The 16,733-nt window shown below is 39.1% G+C and overlaps 1 protein-coding gene across 4 annotated transcripts in view; it reads left to right on the top strand.

The window, feature by feature from the left end:
* The window catches only part of PIGN (phosphatidylinositol glycan anchor biosynthesis class N), a 113,329-nt gene that overhangs the window by 82,093 nt on the left and 14,503 nt on the right, over positions 1-16,733 (top strand). For all 4 annotated transcript variants that reach the window (XR_014316808.1, XM_082752275.1, XM_082752276.1 and 1 more), the window contains 7 exons: positions 4,208-4,316; positions 7,877-7,979; positions 9,895-9,997; positions 12,131-12,217; positions 13,938-13,993; positions 14,472-14,547; positions 15,872-15,945. Coding sequence is in view for 3 of the 4 variants with exons in the window: in XM_082752275.1 (XP_082608401.1) it covers positions 4,208-4,316; positions 7,877-7,979; positions 9,895-9,997; positions 12,131-12,217; positions 13,938-13,993; positions 14,472-14,547; positions 15,872-15,945 (608 nt within the window). In the remaining variant the exon portion in view is untranslated. The remainder of the gene's footprint in view (positions 1-4,207; positions 4,317-7,876; positions 7,980-9,894; positions 9,998-12,130; positions 12,218-13,937; positions 13,994-14,471; positions 14,548-15,871; positions 15,946-16,733) is intronic.

Here is a 16,733-nt window from a genome sequence, read left to right as displayed (position 1 = left end):
GGTGGGCCAAGATCAACCCGCCACACAACTGTGGCAGCATCTCAGCAGTGTAACTTTGTGGAGAAACTCACAAACAAGGGGGAACTAGCTCAGTAGTCAAAGAGTAATGCCAGATGCTTCTTGAGCCAGTTTCAGAGATGCAGGAAATTCTGTGAGCCCTGAAATAACTTAACTAGATGAAAAGGTTCTGCCTGCTTGTTCAGGGAGAAACATCTTCGATTTTGTCCCAAGCTGTAAGAAGATCATAAAGCTCCTCAACTTGCTCCTTAATCAGGGGATATTTTTACAATAACGACATCTCATTGCTGTTATCTATTAGGTTTTTATTTCAATAGCTTTCTTAGGAGTGACAAATATGGGATCCATCATTCACTCTCTGGGTGAGGAAAGGATTGGGCAGGAAGAGCATTCAGACTCAGAGGGGGGACAGAAGATTACAGAGCTGTTACATATGTTCCTCGGTTAAGAGCTTGTTTTGCGGTTGAAATTTATTTGGTTGCTCTGAAATGTACAGGAATGCTAAAGGAAAATGTCTGGCAGAAGCCTGGTGTCATTTCTAGACACTGGGATTCCCTTGCTCTCCCTGTGCTTTTTCTTTTGGGTTGGAGTTTTCAGAGGGGCTGGGGTAGGAGGAGTCAAGAATGCTGATCTGAAACATTTTGAGCTCTTGAGTTCAAGACACAACTCCTGGGCAGTTTTAAGGGCGAGATCAATCTTCTCACCAGACAAGAGCTATTTTATAAAGGCAGTGGTCAGGTTACCGACGCTCCTGCACATAAGCACGCACCATCAGGTTCTTGCTTTGCATCTGGGCAGGGATTTCTTGAGAACAATTTGTGCAGCTCCCCCACGCGTGCTGTCTGGAAGCTGTCACTGAAAGTAATGCTTTCCTCTCATATGTGTTACTACTGAGGAGAAAAAGAGTGGTTGGGATTCCCTTAGCAACTTTGCTAACCTGTCTTTATAGGTTCAACTCTGACCAAAAGCTTTTGAACTATACAAGAGAGAAGGAATAACTGGAGGTTCTAGCTTTACTGCTTCTGTTAGCAAAAAACCCTGCTGATCTGGCCTAACTTCTCTTGTGAGGATCCCTTGACTCCTTTTTTCAATCCCTTTCTTCCTTGTTCTGGTACTGTCTGCGTGCAAGACCCCTCTTTTGAATCTTTCATTTCAAATTTTCAATCTCTCATCTCAAATTTTTGCATCTGCTCAGTTAGGATGAGATGCATTTTCATACAAGAAAGCAGGTAACATTTCCTAAAGACTCAAGTAGTTCTTCCCACTTGCCTGAGTTGTTCACCACAAGTTATTTTGGAATTGCATCTCAGTAAAGATGCTTCCCTTTTCAGTTTTCTTCTGATGTCAGAGAAAGAAAGGGGCATAGCATTGCTTAGCCTTTTTTTGTCGTGCTTATTTTTTTTCTTCAGAATACAGCTTTCTTCTTTCTTGTCCAAGTGAGCTTCCTTTTCCATCTGAGAATTAGCGTGTAGTGAAGATGCCATGGCTGGTAAGGAACAAAGCTTGTTCCATTACGTTAATTATTCCCCCTTTTGGCAGAAAGAGACCCACAGAGGAGACAAAACTAATGATTTATTTATTTTTTTAAATGACAGCTTGTATGTAGCCATCCCCAGAGACGATAAACACCTTGGTTTCAGTCCTGAGCTGTATATTTTTGTCTTGGTTTCTCCATGGATGGGACACCATCCAAGTATACACCTTGGCAAATGAGTATGAGCTACCTACCTGTATGGATCTGAGAGTCCATTTACAGGCTACACATTCGTTTGCTGGCTTTTGTAGGTATTCATTCTGGATTTCCAACATTGGTCTTAGCCTTAAAGAAACAAACAAAAAAGACAGAGAACCAAACATTATGATCAAAAAGATTTGTCAACTGAAGTGTTATAAATAAAAGTGAAAATACAGGATTAATTAATTATATTTACATTTACAGCTGTAACAAAATCTTCAGTTTTGTTCAAGCCCAGTTTTGTAGTTTTGATATATGCCACTGTCTGCTTGAGGCAGAAGGATACTAATTACTTCTCTGTTGTTTTTAAAAATTGTCAAGAGTTTCTCAGGTTTTCTTTTGATATCATTAAAGCGGGAATAACACTATTTTTTCTGAGTTTGGTTTGCTGTGGCAAGGAGAGCATTGCTTTCTGGTTAATGCCTCTTCTGTCTTTGAGAAGGCTTCGGGAGTGCTTAAAAATGAGTTATGAGTTATGGAGTTTGGGGACAGGAGGGGCATTTTCAGCCAGTCTTGTATGCAGCCCGGCAGATGATTCAGGTTCTTGGACCATCCTCTCTATGGGCTGTTATCACATGTGGTGCTCAGGGAAGTTGCTGGCAAGGACATGCAGGGACTGCAGATGTCACTCTTGGTTTCCTCTTTCTAGCTGAGACCTACAGATGGCCAGCTCTCGGGCTGTTCAGGAAGAATCTCTGAACTAAGAGGAGGTGTGCAGGGGGAAGGAAGACAGGTTCTTAGCTGGAGACCTCTCTTTACATCTCCAAGTTGCTTCTGTGTCGTTCCACAGTCCTGGAGACATCAACGAAAGCTGGGAGCACTTTGCACATCAGATAAACTGTGAACACAAATCTCAGCAGCAGATGCTGAGTACCACCCCAGGCCTAGTATAGATCTAGCAGCAGTAAATGGGGTTTTGCTGATGTGCCCAGATCATCACTAATCTTACAAGGCACAAGATATATTATGGGTGATGACTCGAAGTGACTTCACCAGTGACTAGGAGGTAGCAGGGGGGATTACTAGAGCTCATGACACTCAGAGAAGTTGAAAAGATACGTCAAAGGGGAGAGGGATCTGGCCTCAATGCAGTGAAAAGATCCCAAATAAACATCAGAGGTGTAAATGGGCCAATTATCTGAGCTTTTGAAGGCATAATGGTTTGGCCTAGTTTGATGTCACACAGAAATACAACTTATATTTTCATGTGCTCTGAAATTAAGCAGAACCAGCAGATACTGAGCACCTCTGAAACTGGGCCGAAAAAGGGTGCTGACTGCCAAATACATCCTCTGGGCAGGTACTGCTTAATGTCAGGATGGGAAGTGGCAGCTATTCCCATGGTAAAAAGTGAAGGCTGGGGACATTGTTTAGTTGCTTTGCCTTAAAAAAAAAAAACAAAAACAAAAACAAAACAACAGCAATTAGATCTTGCAATGCTATTTTAAAGCACGTTTGCAGAGTGCCATGTATGCTTGATTTGCCTTTAGTGGAACTGTGGAGTTGTGAACAAATAGCAGTAATTGAAAACTTGGCTCAAACGTTTTCTTGAATAATTGTCTGCTTTCAAAAATAACTGACTCATGGGGTAATCTCCCTAAGGGTGTGCTTTATCTTGTTGTTTTTTTGGGGGGTGCACCTACCAGATGACTGATTGGCGCCTCCTGAATTAGTCCAAAACAAAAACCCTTTCCATCTTCTGTGTTTTTCCAGAGCAGAGGCAACTGTGCTGCCCCTGCAAAGCTCTTAACTATTCTTTCCTTCACCCTGAGCCTGATCTTGCAGCAGAGACAGAAGTTCTGCTGGTTCTTCATGGCTGCCATGCAAGGACAAATGCTCTTCTGCTTATTTGCTCCGTGCTTGGTTCTTTTTTCATATTTGCACTTATTTTAAGAAAAATAGAGGGGGAGGAGGATGTGGGAAGGTGATAAATGGGGTTAGCTTATAAAAAGGGAATTCCATGCTGAGCTTTGAGTCTTTGGAGGATTCTTACAGTATCTAGCAAATACGAAACATATATACCTACAAATGTGTCAAAAAAAAATGCAAGGAAATCAGTAGAGGCATTGGTACTTGATGGGTTCACAAGATATATAAGGTGTTGGCAAAAAATTGGGGGCATATATTTTGTGTGGTTTATGTGAATGTTTAAGGAGTTACTGTTTACAGAGGGTATATCACTGCAAATTACTGATCTGGAACACTTAAGCTATTTAAAAATAGCATGAATAAGTTTTAAAATAAATAAAAAGACTAGAAAATTTTCAAAGGGCATAAATTCTACAGAGGTAGAAATACTCTACTTGCATATCAGAGAGTCTTCCTCAGGCTTCCCACTCTTGCGTTGATTCAGACGAGGTGTTTATGCAGCTCTAAAGCATATTTACATATTTAGTATGAGATGGCAGAGATCCCTACACTAATTATGTGTTTTATTGATTTTCTTCTTTCTAGATGTTGAGTATTGCGCTTTCAACATATGTTGTGAGCAATACCCATAACAGTCTGAAGAACAAACAGGGATTGCCTGTATTCAATCAAATTATCAGTTGGACCACTCTAGGTAAGAACATCTTGCTTCCCAAACTTGTTTTTCTGATAATTTGTGGTGTTAGGGGTTGGTGGGCTAGTGGTGACACTTTAATATTAACATCTTACTTTTGCACATATTCCTTGATTTAACTCCTTATAGTTTGTAAACATGTTTACTATTCTTTTCTAATTTTTTTTTCCCCTGATGAGTGTGTTAGTCTTCTAAAACACTACTGCTTTTAAAGTTTCTAATGGAATGTGAACAGCTTTGACTTATAAGTAGCTTTATCTTTTGTTTTGAATATTCTGAGTATCTTGAAGATCCCTTTTAGGGATATAATGGTACGAAGGCCCTTTTCCCTTTACTTGAAGCCAGATAAGGGTGATCTGAGATGTTCTACAAGCAAGCCAGTTAAAGCACAGTGAAATAATGAAAAGATTGTTGCTATATTTCAATAAAAATAAAGCTGCAGCCGATGACAGAGATCCTTGGGGTATTGGGTAGGCTTTTCAGAGCTGCCTTACAAAGTACTTGTGAACTAATGATGTTAGTATACATTTGATATCTGTTAGAACCTAACTATTAAAGTAAAAAATTTACAAGGCTGGATTTTTCACTGCTCTTAAATTAAAATCTTAGGATGATTAAGCAGAACAAATGTAATTATCACTGGGGTTATAGACCACAGTAAAGTAATGCCTTTGGTATTTCAGCTCTAAAATAATTTCTGTAGGACTCCATTAGAAAATGTTAGGAATTATTTATCCCTGACTCATTGGGAATATGGGACTTCTTTTAAAGCTAAACATATCCCCTTTTAAATCTGAAAGCAGCAGTTTCCTATAAGACAAGACCAAACACTTAAATACAGCTTAATGGAAGAAGTATGGCTCTTGTTTTCTAGTTGCTGAATGTCAGATACAGTGTGCGTTCATGTATTGGTGACATTGCTGTAACACAATCAGATCTTGTCTGTTTTGCCATTCTTCTCTTTGATCAAGTTAATTCAAGACTGATACAACTGATTGTGATCACTATGTGTATGAGGAATACTCTTTGTCATGTAGTTCTCTTTGGAGCATTCTCTTTTCCATCATCCTTTCCTGCCTCTTCACAGCCTACTAAGCTAAGTGCTTGTCTCTGTGTGGATGAATTCCTTGCAGTTTTTGAAGTCAATGAAATCAATGATGTCCTGCTTGGCTTACTGTAGCAGGAATTGAGGTTAAAGGTTATCTTTCTCTCCTGTGTAATGGTGAGAGAAAAATATTTTTCATCAAAGAGATGATTTGGGAAGTCATAGAGGTCTACAGTTATAAGGAAAAAGTGTATTAGAAATTCTCTTTGCTGATGGTGTTGTGTCTATGATAGAAGCTATACTGAAAGTGAAGCAAGCTATGCACCCTGTTTGCTGCCATGGTGGTATTGAATATTTTAGCGAAAGTTTTCAGACTGGAAGTAATTGTTTTAAGTGGATGCGATATTCCAGGTAGGAGCCTTATGCATTTGTTGAAGTTGCTTTACATAATTAAACACCTAAGCAGGTAGAAACCTAAGGCATCCAACAGTATGTCCTCAATGCTCCTGTTGCAGAGAGATGCCTTGGCACTTGCATAACCACAACTAGCATCTGCCTTGTCATTAGCATCTACCATAACCGTGATATCACGTGTTTTCTAGCAAATTGTGTCTTCATCCCCCAGCTATTCTTTGTGATAAAGTCTACCGTGTTTTAAAAAATGATAATTTTAGGCCTAATTTAAAACTTCAAAGAAAGGCTGGTTGTGGGGAGAGGGGGAAGTCAGGCAAAAAACTAGTCATGGGTGGGTTCCTGAAGGCCTGCAAAAGGTCCAGCTGGCTTCAGCTGTTATGCCACATGGTTGTTGCAGTGTACCTGAACTATAAACATACAGAATTAAATCCAGGAGGTATATAGTGAATCCAGCTGCTTCCACATTCTACAGAGCTTTCTTTTGTATGTTAGTACTTTTCGTTGATGGAAATCTACCATGGCAACTAGCCAAATTTTGAGTAATTTCATGCCATAATTTTGTCCTGGGATGCATACAGGTCAGCATATAGGTCAGCCAGAAATGTGCAGGTCTTTGGATGGCTAATATTTCACATGACATATCAGAGATGGAAAGGGTAATTATCACCTGCCAGACACTCATCTGTTTTCATCTGTGATTGTGCATGGGAACCCATGCACACCCTGATGCATTGAGCCTAATTCAGAGAGGCCCATAGCCACACTGAATTTCTTTCCACCAAATCTGGCTTGCAGTGAGTGTCCCTGGAGTTTCTCCTTGAGCCAGGCTTTCTTTAAGCACAGCAAGCTAAAAGTAATGCCAAAAGGCTGAAGCACCCTTGAAATGAAGTCACTCATTCTCTTACTGTAGCAGTGGCCCAGGCTGAAAGCCAGGAAATAAAACATGCTGACCCACAGTTTGTAGAAACTGCCTCATCTCTCTTTCATTGATACACTTACTATAAACACTATTATATGCTATGACAATAAGCACAACAAAACAAATGAGCTTTCCATGTATTATAGTTTTATTTCTGTTTCTTGACAGAATATGTATTAATTAAGACTCAGTGCTGAGGCAACCTTTGAAAATTTCAGTCTAGTGAGGGGACCATGCCACAATGAAGAATTGCACCAAATTTATTTGCCCCCTCATTTGTTTATAAAGGTTTTAAATAAAATTCTGTTTAAAAAAGTATTTTTAAAAAGAAACAGGTTTAAAGGGGACAGATCATGGCAATTCTTTTCCTTCTCCCTTTCCCTGCTTCGAGTGCCTGGCTGCTTTTCCTCTACTTTTCTTCTTTGCTCATTCTCTTCCAGTAGCCCGTTTCTACTTTTCTCAGTTTTCCTCACCTCCTGCAAGCCACTGGACCCCATCCTTACCTGCAGGAGTTTCCCAGCTAGAAGAGTCTCTTCAGGGGCAGCACAGGCAACTCTTTAGACCCTACATGTGCATTATAAAAACACATTACAGGTTAAAGGCAAGAAGCATGAATCACAACAGATAGGTCCCCTGTAGTTCCTTAAACCTTCCTGTTTTAAACCTTTCCAGCAGAGAAGCTAATAAGTCAATACTTTCTATATCTGTACTACTAGTATTTACAGTTGCACCTCAAAATATGGCAGGCTACCTAGTCTCATAAAATGGAGCAGTTGTTCCCTAACTGCAGTCTTAGAGCTGATGGTGGTCTTCAAGGACGTGGTTAGTGGTTCTCAGACTTGTAGTAAACAGTGAGGTTTGACTGGTTTTTGGAGGGTAGTTCTTCTGTGTTATCTTAAGGGAACAGCAGTTCATGAGAAATTATAAAGGTTGTGAGCTAGAAAGCCAGGAGATTGTAGAGAAATGATAGAAAATGACAGAGAACCAAAATTACTTTTGATAAATATTAAATGTTCCAAACACTGATTTGCCTTTACCAGAAGTAACCTCTGAAAATAAGAAAGGCATGTACGGCCAGTATTGAGTTTTCATACATAAATGTCAAGATTTGAAGAACGTTATCTTGTTACTGATGATGAAATGTTTTGCATACAGTGACTGACAGATCTCTTTTCCTTGCAGTTTCTTCCTCAGTGTTGCCGTTACTGAGCCCCACGTTTCTTTTTCAGCGACTGTTCAGCATACTGCTTTCCCTGATGGCCACCTACCTACTCCTCAGCACCGGGTACTTCTTTCTTACTCTGTTTGCATTGATCTTGCATATGAGTATTGGGGCTAAATGTGAAACTGTCTGCTGAATCTCATGTACATTCCTTTTAAAGGTGTAAAGCTTGCTTGCAGCTGTAGTCTCACTGTTTATCTCTTTGATTAGTTCCCTAAAGAAAATTTCAGGGGAACTTCCGTAGTTCTCCTTGTTATTTATTCTAAGCACTCTGTTTTGTTGACATTCCTTTCAGCTAGACCAAGCAGAGGCTGAAAGGATGTGTATTCAAACAATCTTGCACCAAATAAGAAAATCTGTTTTAATTTCTTCTGTTGGTTTAGTACATGCTTTTCTCCTCACAAAAAAATAAATAACTTTCTTCTCAATTGCCCAGCACTTGTGTGTAGCTATGGCTTAAATGACGTGATGGGAAACAAGTAGCCCTAAAATGAGAGAAACTTATTCAGAGATATTTTCATGGAAGTATCCTTTTTCAAAGGGATGCTAGATCCTCATAAAGAGCAGGGCTTTCTCCTTTTCAGATAACAGGCAATTCTCCAGAGCTTGTAAAGGAAGAAAACACCATGTCAGCCAACCCACTTTTTGTCCAGAGTCAGTAGCTGTTAAAGGCATAATTAATGGGGAGTGTAGGAACCATCCCTTCTGCCTCCCCTCCCACTTATCCTCTGGATTTAATTACACTGGAAAATTAAGTGGAATAAAATATCTTGCAGCAGACATTTTGCAATAGCTGCCTCTTGTGGATACGCTCATTTCAGATGAAACATCTCTTTTTTTATCTCCTGCCTGCCCCTTCCTCCCACTTTCCCATTAGGTTTTTGATCCTAATCTTACTCCTGTCAACACACGCAGTCTTGAACTCGACCTTCTTAGCCTGTCCTGGTTGCTGGATAAAGCATTCAAATTATTCTGCGGATGACAACCTCCCTCTTTGTACTATGGCCCTTCACCAAATTGCTTAAACGCTTACAGTACTTTGCTGCCTTCCTGCAATGTTCAAATAGACCAACAAATTCTAAAACAATTCTTCAAAAACAAAAACACAATTGCAGCAAACCCAAGACTGTCCATACAAAAAGCATTTTCTCCTCAGCACTCTGTTACATTTTGTAATGATAGCCTGGTGCCTCACTTGGGTAACTCCAGCACCTTCCTAGGTGTAGTCAGGTGGAAGTATCAAGGCCAGCTGAACAGCACAGCTACTTACAGTATGCTGTAGAAACCAGCAGTCCCCCCTCTGAGACTGGGTACCTAGCTTCTAGAAAAGCTGAGGTGACTTGATTAGAGTATGGCTTGACACTGCTCTTGTGATGGGTGTTGCTATTGGGGTAGATTAGTATGTAGCAAAGAAAAAGGACATTCAGCTTCTGTAAAATGTGATGCTCTTTTAATCATATAGATGCCTCTCTCCTGGCTGCTGGACTGAGACCACCAGAATGAGTTTGTGTGGTTAGGTCCTAAAGAGACACAACTTCTAGATGCTATGTTGGACTGGACCTCCTCAGTTCCAAATAGATCTTACTATGAAACTTTCAGTTTTGCAGAAAACAGGTGCCAAATTTGACATTTTTTTTTCTTCCCTTTCCTTTTAGATTTTATTTGCTAGAGTTTTGTTAAAATCAGTCATGATAACGATGGGAACTCAGCCAATGTTGTGGCAGCCATCAGATAAGGAAATGAGTACAAAACAGAACTGACTAAAGCTGAAGCAGTCTGCCTCTCCTAGTTTTATAATTTAATCACTGTGTGGCTTTAAAGTTCACCAACCAACTGTGTGTACTCCTCAGAAATGGTGGGTGAAGAGTGCTGCTATAGTGTTCATCTATCACTGGAGTAAAGAAAAAAATATATTGATATTTGATGTTAAACAGTTGTTAGTGACTGCACTGACTATGATTATTACGTTGTCACTCAGGTATGAAGCTCTGTTTCCACTGGTGCTCTCTGGTTTGATGTTTGTGTGGATACACATGGAACAAGAAGCACTGCAGCACTATGGTCTTTCACTCAAACCAAAGGTAACAGCTCCAGATACTTTTATCAAGTTAATTATCAGCTTCATCTTTTTCCTTCAGGCACGATAAACAATTCCAATAAACAATAAAGTTCCGAGTGACTTTCGCACAGCAAAACTTTGTATTTCCTTTTTTTTGAGCTTAGGAGGCCAGTAACAGCTGTCTCATGAAATGGGAATGTGACCTTGTAAAAAAGATGTTTCGCATCAGAGCTGTTTCTAGGAATGCAGCAAGTCAGTTTGACTTAGTGGTATGTTCTGTTGGCTACAAACTGTTCTTCGAATGTGGTGATATTCAGAGGAGGGTACAGTAACTCTTCAGATCAAGTGCAATGTCACCGTGCTTTCTTTCTGATGGCAGTCGTGAGTGTCCATGTAAAGACTGAAAAGAAATAATTTCATTTCTGGAATGACCCATAGGAAATACAAGAAATCTCATTTGACTTTGTCCTGCCCCTCTCTTTCATCAAAGATGGCCCTTTTTTTCTGATATGACAGACAAGGAGTTGAAGACTTAATTGAAGCTGTAACATTCTTGGATTTGCCCGGAGACAGAATTTTGTAATAGGTATCAATGCAATTTCTTTCACCCCAAAATTTTCAAAGCACTTTTTAAAACCCATGCTGCTCACACTGCTGTTTAACTTTTAGGTCCAGGTTTCAGCAGGCTGTGGCTTTGCCATTGATTTGGTTAGAGCCTGGATGCCTGCTGCAGAGCTGTCTGGGTGCTCAGAACTAAGCAGGTATGCAGTGTGGTTCTTCCTCACTTCTCCCAGTTGTGCCCTCCTTGGTGCTGGTCACAGAGAATCTGGGTAGGGATGCACAGAAGTGGCCAGAGACGCTTGTAAGAGAGGAGGTGGTATTTATCTTTCATGACAAAGCAGTTGCTAGAGTGGATCTGACAAATGCTGTGATTTTGTCTCCTCAAGGGAGACAATTTTACAACTTGAGAGAGAACAAGTTTTACCAATTTATTGCTGGATATTGGAAATGAAAATGGGAGTCACTTTTTATGTATATTGCATACACTAGCGGTATTTTATGTGAGCAAGTTTTGTGGCATCTTAAGTGACAGAGGTGGAGTCTGAATGCAAAAATGTACAAGGTAACACACACACAAACAGAAAAAAACATAGTGCAAGGCCGTGATAGCAGGAAATTCTTAGCACGGCAGTTTTCAGTGGGATCTACTTTCTCTTCTGCTCCTGAACCCACTGTACCTTTTGCATCTTGTGACAAGCCATCTGTGATGCTTGCCCGCCTGATGGTGGCCTGATATTCTGTCTGTTTTAAAATTAAATTCTATTAAAGCCTTATATTATGTAGAAGACTTGAACAGTAATGAACACTATTAATCAAATGTTAATGACAAGAACATAAGGAACTGTAATTATGGTTTATGTTGTCACTATCTGCATGTCTTTTGACTTTTCTTTTGGTTTCAAGTGAATGGAACAATAACAGTCACCCTGCTTCCCACTTTTAGATTAGAAAATTCATCTCTTGAATACCTGTTAATACCTGCCATAAAGTAAATGTTGTACTTGAGAATCCTCCTTAGTTCTCTGATGTGAGATCATTAATTAAAATGTTGACAGTATTGAATGTTTATTACTTGACGTTTTTCTTTTCCTCAGTGAAAAGGAGTTCTTTGGCCTCTTAAACTCCATGAAGACAGTTTCTCTTCAGGTCAAGTGACAGAGTGAAGGAGATGGAGAATATTTTAGTATTCTCATCCACAGCATAAGTCAATTAAGGATGATTGCAGTCTATTATTTCTGTGGGTCCTTATCCACATGTTCTTGTGACCAGTGGAAGTGTGTGTGTGTAGGAGGAATAGTTATGATGGAAAAAGAGAAGATGATAAATGTAAGTCATAGAAGTTCTTTTTTAGTCTAGATAACAGCGGAAACTCTGCTTGTGTTCACTTGATCATCTCACTAGGACAATCTTTCTGGCAGATTCATTAAAGTATAATGAAAATATGGGTAAGTTTGCAGTCCTCATCATAATGTCACTCTAATAACAGCTGCTAGGGAAGTAGGTTTATTTCTCATTCATTTCAGTGAAAAATATGGTGGTTCTGTTGAAGTACATCCATTATGTAACGTATTGATTTCTTCTGCTGTCTTCCCAGCTTGCTGTTTTCAACTTCGCCTATGCTACTGATATAACTCAGTTTCGACAGCTCCACCTAGATGACATCCGCAGGTCTTTCTTCTTCGTATCCTTTTGGCTGCTGCTTTCCAGGAAAAAAATGGGTTTGTTTCACAAGGTCCTATAATCAAAAAATTCTAGTTTTATAGTGGTTGGATACAGAAGCTAGTGAAGATGATCTGACTCGCATTGCTTAGAAGACAACAGTCTTGTACATTGTTTTGTATACAGTAGTGAAAAAATAAATCCTTAATGAACTGTACTTTTCTTTGAAATCTGTCTCCTTTGCCACTTTGAAAAGTTTGATCTTTTATAACTATTACAGTTGAGTTTAACTTTATTCTAAGGGCATCAGTTTTCAGTTTGGTTGCCTTTCAGTACATTTTGGCTGTAGAGAATTCATTCAACCTTCACAAATCAGTTGGAAAAGGTGATATTAAAATAATTCTGATTTTGTTTTTTCTCTTCTGGCAGTTTATTAGGAAGAAAATGTTAAGGGGCAGGCATTGGCCTTGGCCAATCAGATGAGATGAGAAGGAAAGTTCCTGCAGACTGTAATGAAATGTGTTGCCAGAGTTTGGCCTAGAATAAAATGTATCGCATATCCTTTCTGCTGCTAGAAAGGGTTTGTGCTCAGGTTTGCTTGTTCACTAGCATAGCAGTTATTTTGCATTACTGTAACTGCAACTGCTGGTATTTTTTTTTCAGTACTCTAAAATCTTGATAATGTTACTGCTTTTCTCTTTCATCCTGGGACTGCAGTTGAAATTATTTGTTTATACAGTATACCTGAAAACAACCTGAGATCCTGCAGTGAGTTCATCTATTTCATTTGCTACTTTGCTGTTTTTTTAACAAAAAAAAAGCTATGTTGAAATTAGTGCTGTCAGATCCTAAAAATTAGCCAAAACAAGACCCAAGCAATATGATTATATTTTTTAAAGTTTCAGCATAGTACTTCTTTCATATCAAACACTTAAGATGAGATTAAGTTATTATATTTAATTGAGAACACTTGAATGTATCCTGTTCAGCTCTTGGAAAAAATATACAATTTGCTAGTCTCCTTTGCAGGTGTGATACATACTAGCTCAGAAGGTAGTGTTTTGTTTTGTTTAACTCAGGTATGTGTAACAATTAGAAATAGTGGTGTTCAAAGCCTTTTCTACTAGAACAGTCACGTTGCATCCACAACCCTGTTAGTTGTTTATCTTAAAAAGAATCTTTCAAGGTTCCTATATAGGGTCCAAAAGTCAGTCTTGCACTGATTGACCTCGTAGCCTGATTTTCCAGAAGATTCAGAATTCACATGCTTAGCATTTTCATTAGACCTATGTGCCACTGGTATTTTTTTTCTGCTTTGTTACAAAATTGTTGTTGTTATAAATCTCAACTGGCAGATTTGCACTATGCTGTTAGACTGCTGTGTTACTAAACTTGAAATGATGTGATACTCTTGGGAGGCGTAATTTCTGTAGTTATGCTGACCTAATCCTTCAGAAATTCTGCATACAGAATCACGACGATTCTGCTGAATATTTGGTAGCAAGCTGTTTATGCAGAGACTTGAATGATCTGAGGCAGTAGCTGTAACAGGAGTGGAAAGACCCAGAGGGACCTCTAGCAGCAGGAGCCATTGTCAGAAACCCTCTGCCTGATGGGAAGAGGAAAAAAATTTGGGAATTAAATTTGCAGGATTTGGGAATTAAATTGGAACGAAGGGGGAAAATGCTGGGTTTGTTTTACTACAGCTGTTTCTGCGGTGTGTTTTCCTTAAGTGCATCTAGGTTTTCTTCATAGTGACAGCCTTTTTTGGCACTGGAAACATAGCTTCTGTTAACAGGTAAATCTTACTCATTGATTTGAGAAATGGTAGGCTACAACAGTTCTTCCTGCAGTTGGTATACTGAATACAAATTTGGTTCGCAAGATTAAGGCAGCAGAATTAAAGCAATATTCAGTGATAATAATAATAGCAAGGTATTTTTTCTGCTCTGTGTAACTTGTTCCCTAAAAGCCTGCACTGTTTGGTTACGGGGTCATCTCAATTTCCATTAGAAGATATTGGCAGCATGACTTGGGAGAGCTCGGCTGCTTATTAGCAGCATGGCTCCCCAAAAGACACCGGCAGAGAAAAATTGCAGAGAAAGAAAAGTGAAGTGTAAACAGTCCTTGCTAATTTAATATTTGAGCAAGAGGAGAGAAGGCTGGAAGCCTTGTTTAAAAATGTATATACACAGGACTAACTAAATGGTACGTTTTTTTTAATGCATAATGCCATTTTGAGGGCATGTTGTAATGTCTTTTTCATGTTTCCCTAGTTTTGATCCTGCGTCCGTCTATTGTTTCTTAACTGTGTTCAGTCCCTTTATGATGGGAGGCTTGCTTGTGCTGAAGGTTAGTAATCCTGCCTTAGTGAAATGTTCTCAAAGAGCTGTTTAATAAATAACACATCGTGTACGCAGTTGTTACTTTGCAATTTACAAAAACATATATATGTATTTGAGCTTCATTAGCCTTCTCAACCATGTGTGAAGCTTTCAGCCTCTGTATTATTTCTAGAGATGGATTCTTCTGATTCCCAGAGGAGAGAAGCTAAATTGTATGGAAAGTATAATTTAACTGTATTAGATCAGTTTATTGCATTAAAATGGAAATTTTAAATGTTGAAAAGACTTCTAGATTAAAATGGTGAGTTTTCCCTGTAGTATAATATCTACAGAAACATGGATGGAAATATATATTTTATTAGTTCCATCTATCTACATTACATTAAGTACAGGCTTTGAATGCTCTACTGATTAGGCTGTCATTTTCACAATGAGTGCTATTTTTAATATTTTTTTCTAATATCTTAATGGTCTATTAGAGATTGGAGTGCACTTCTTGTTTGCAGGCAAGGTGTGGGAGCTCTGTTCTGATACTGGAGAACAGGATCTGCCAGAGGCAGAGGCAAACAGGAAGGAAAACATGGAATTTATGGATTTCTCTTAAAATATGCAGCAGCTCCTACCTCTGCATCTCTGCTGCTTCTGTCCCAGGGAAAGCACTTAGGTATATGTGTAATACTCCAGGACACAAGTCAGTGCAAACTTTCTGGATCCTAGAGAAGAGCTTTTAGCCTCTAGGAGTTGTGATGTGCTTAGACTTAAGAAGTGCAAGGCAACTTTAGAAGGAGCAAAAGACATTAATGTTTCTGACTTTTTTTTTGGCTTTGTTTTGTTCTTAGTTTACTGAACTGCTTTCATTTGCCTTACTTTACTTTTTTTTTTTTTTTTGGCCGAACACATGCTATACTTAAATTTTTGTTTTTGTGCGTGTGAGGCTAAGATTGACCTATTACACTTCACTTGGAGCTCTGCAGCCTGTCACACAGGATATTAGATCTGAATAGTTCTGTCTTTTAGCCTTGCTGAAGTATTTCTCATCAGTGTTAAAATGGCTAAATGAAGTGAGTACCATTAATGTGTTTTAATTACAGTTTTCCATACTGCCTCATGGTTTATTTCACTGCAGTTCAGCTATGACGATGGAAAGGGTTTTCTATTCATTTACAGAACATGCTTCCTGCAGAATGGGTCTCTACTCTTTCTTGCCAATATTTTGTTTTTGTAACATACACACTCTGTGATAATTTCAAAAGGATGAAACTGTTTCCACAACCTGCCAGGTTGTTGTGTAAATACAGTCATAAACCAAAATGTTGTTTCTGTTTTAACAGGTTGTAATCCCATTTGTTCTGGTGTCATGCGCTTTCGAAGCTGTTCAGGTCACAACTCAGCTGTCTTCTAAGAGGTACAGTAAATGCTGTATTTCTGCATTAGTAAGGGTTTCAAATCTATTTTGCAAGAATTCAAGATTGTCATATCTAAATTTAAAAGAAAAAAATCAGCCGATGGGTCATACTGTTACTTGTTACTGCAGTTTGGTTTTCTTGTTCAGTGATTCTGCAAGCTCAGGAGTTCTTTTTGTGATAAATGATTATAAATGGAGGTGTTGGCTCTGTCTGAAGCAATCAGATATTTAATATTCTTTCTTGACAATACACAGAAGGAGCACTGTTTTCTCTGTAATATAGAAAAATGAGCAGAATCTGAAGTCTGATTTTTGTTTCATATTGCAACTCTGCTTATAGTACAATATTTTAAAAATAATCCATTTATAACGTAACCAATTCAGAACTGTGTAGCACTGACCTCACCACAAATAGCATTAAAAAAAAAAAAGGTCTGTATGCCCTTCTATGGCAGTGTAATGCTGCTCAGGTGTCCTCGATATGATATGTTTTTTGTGGTAGGGCTAGATGGCTGCCTGCCCTTTCTCCATCTCTAAAGACTTTTCAAAGTGAATGTGAGAAGGGTCCCCAGCCTCTGAACATCATGTGGGGTTACAGATGGTGCTGAGATGTAGGATGTCCACCACCTAATTTTGAATTTGTCACAGTGGGATCTTGTTTGGGGCCAAGGGTCTCACTGGACAGTGGCTGGGGGACCAACCTTCATATTGCTCAGCTAAGATGGAGAAAGCTGCCCTTGATCGCTGTGATGTCCTGTGCCTTTCTGTTTGTTTTCACCCTGCCTGTG

The sequence above is a fragment of the Aythya marila genome (genome assembly GCF_965140915.1).
Source record: "Aythya marila genome assembly, chromosome: 2".
Lineage (NCBI taxonomy): Eukaryota > Metazoa > Chordata > Aves > Anseriformes > Anatidae > Aythya > Aythya marila.
This window is presented reverse-complemented; position numbering and strand designations above follow the sequence as displayed.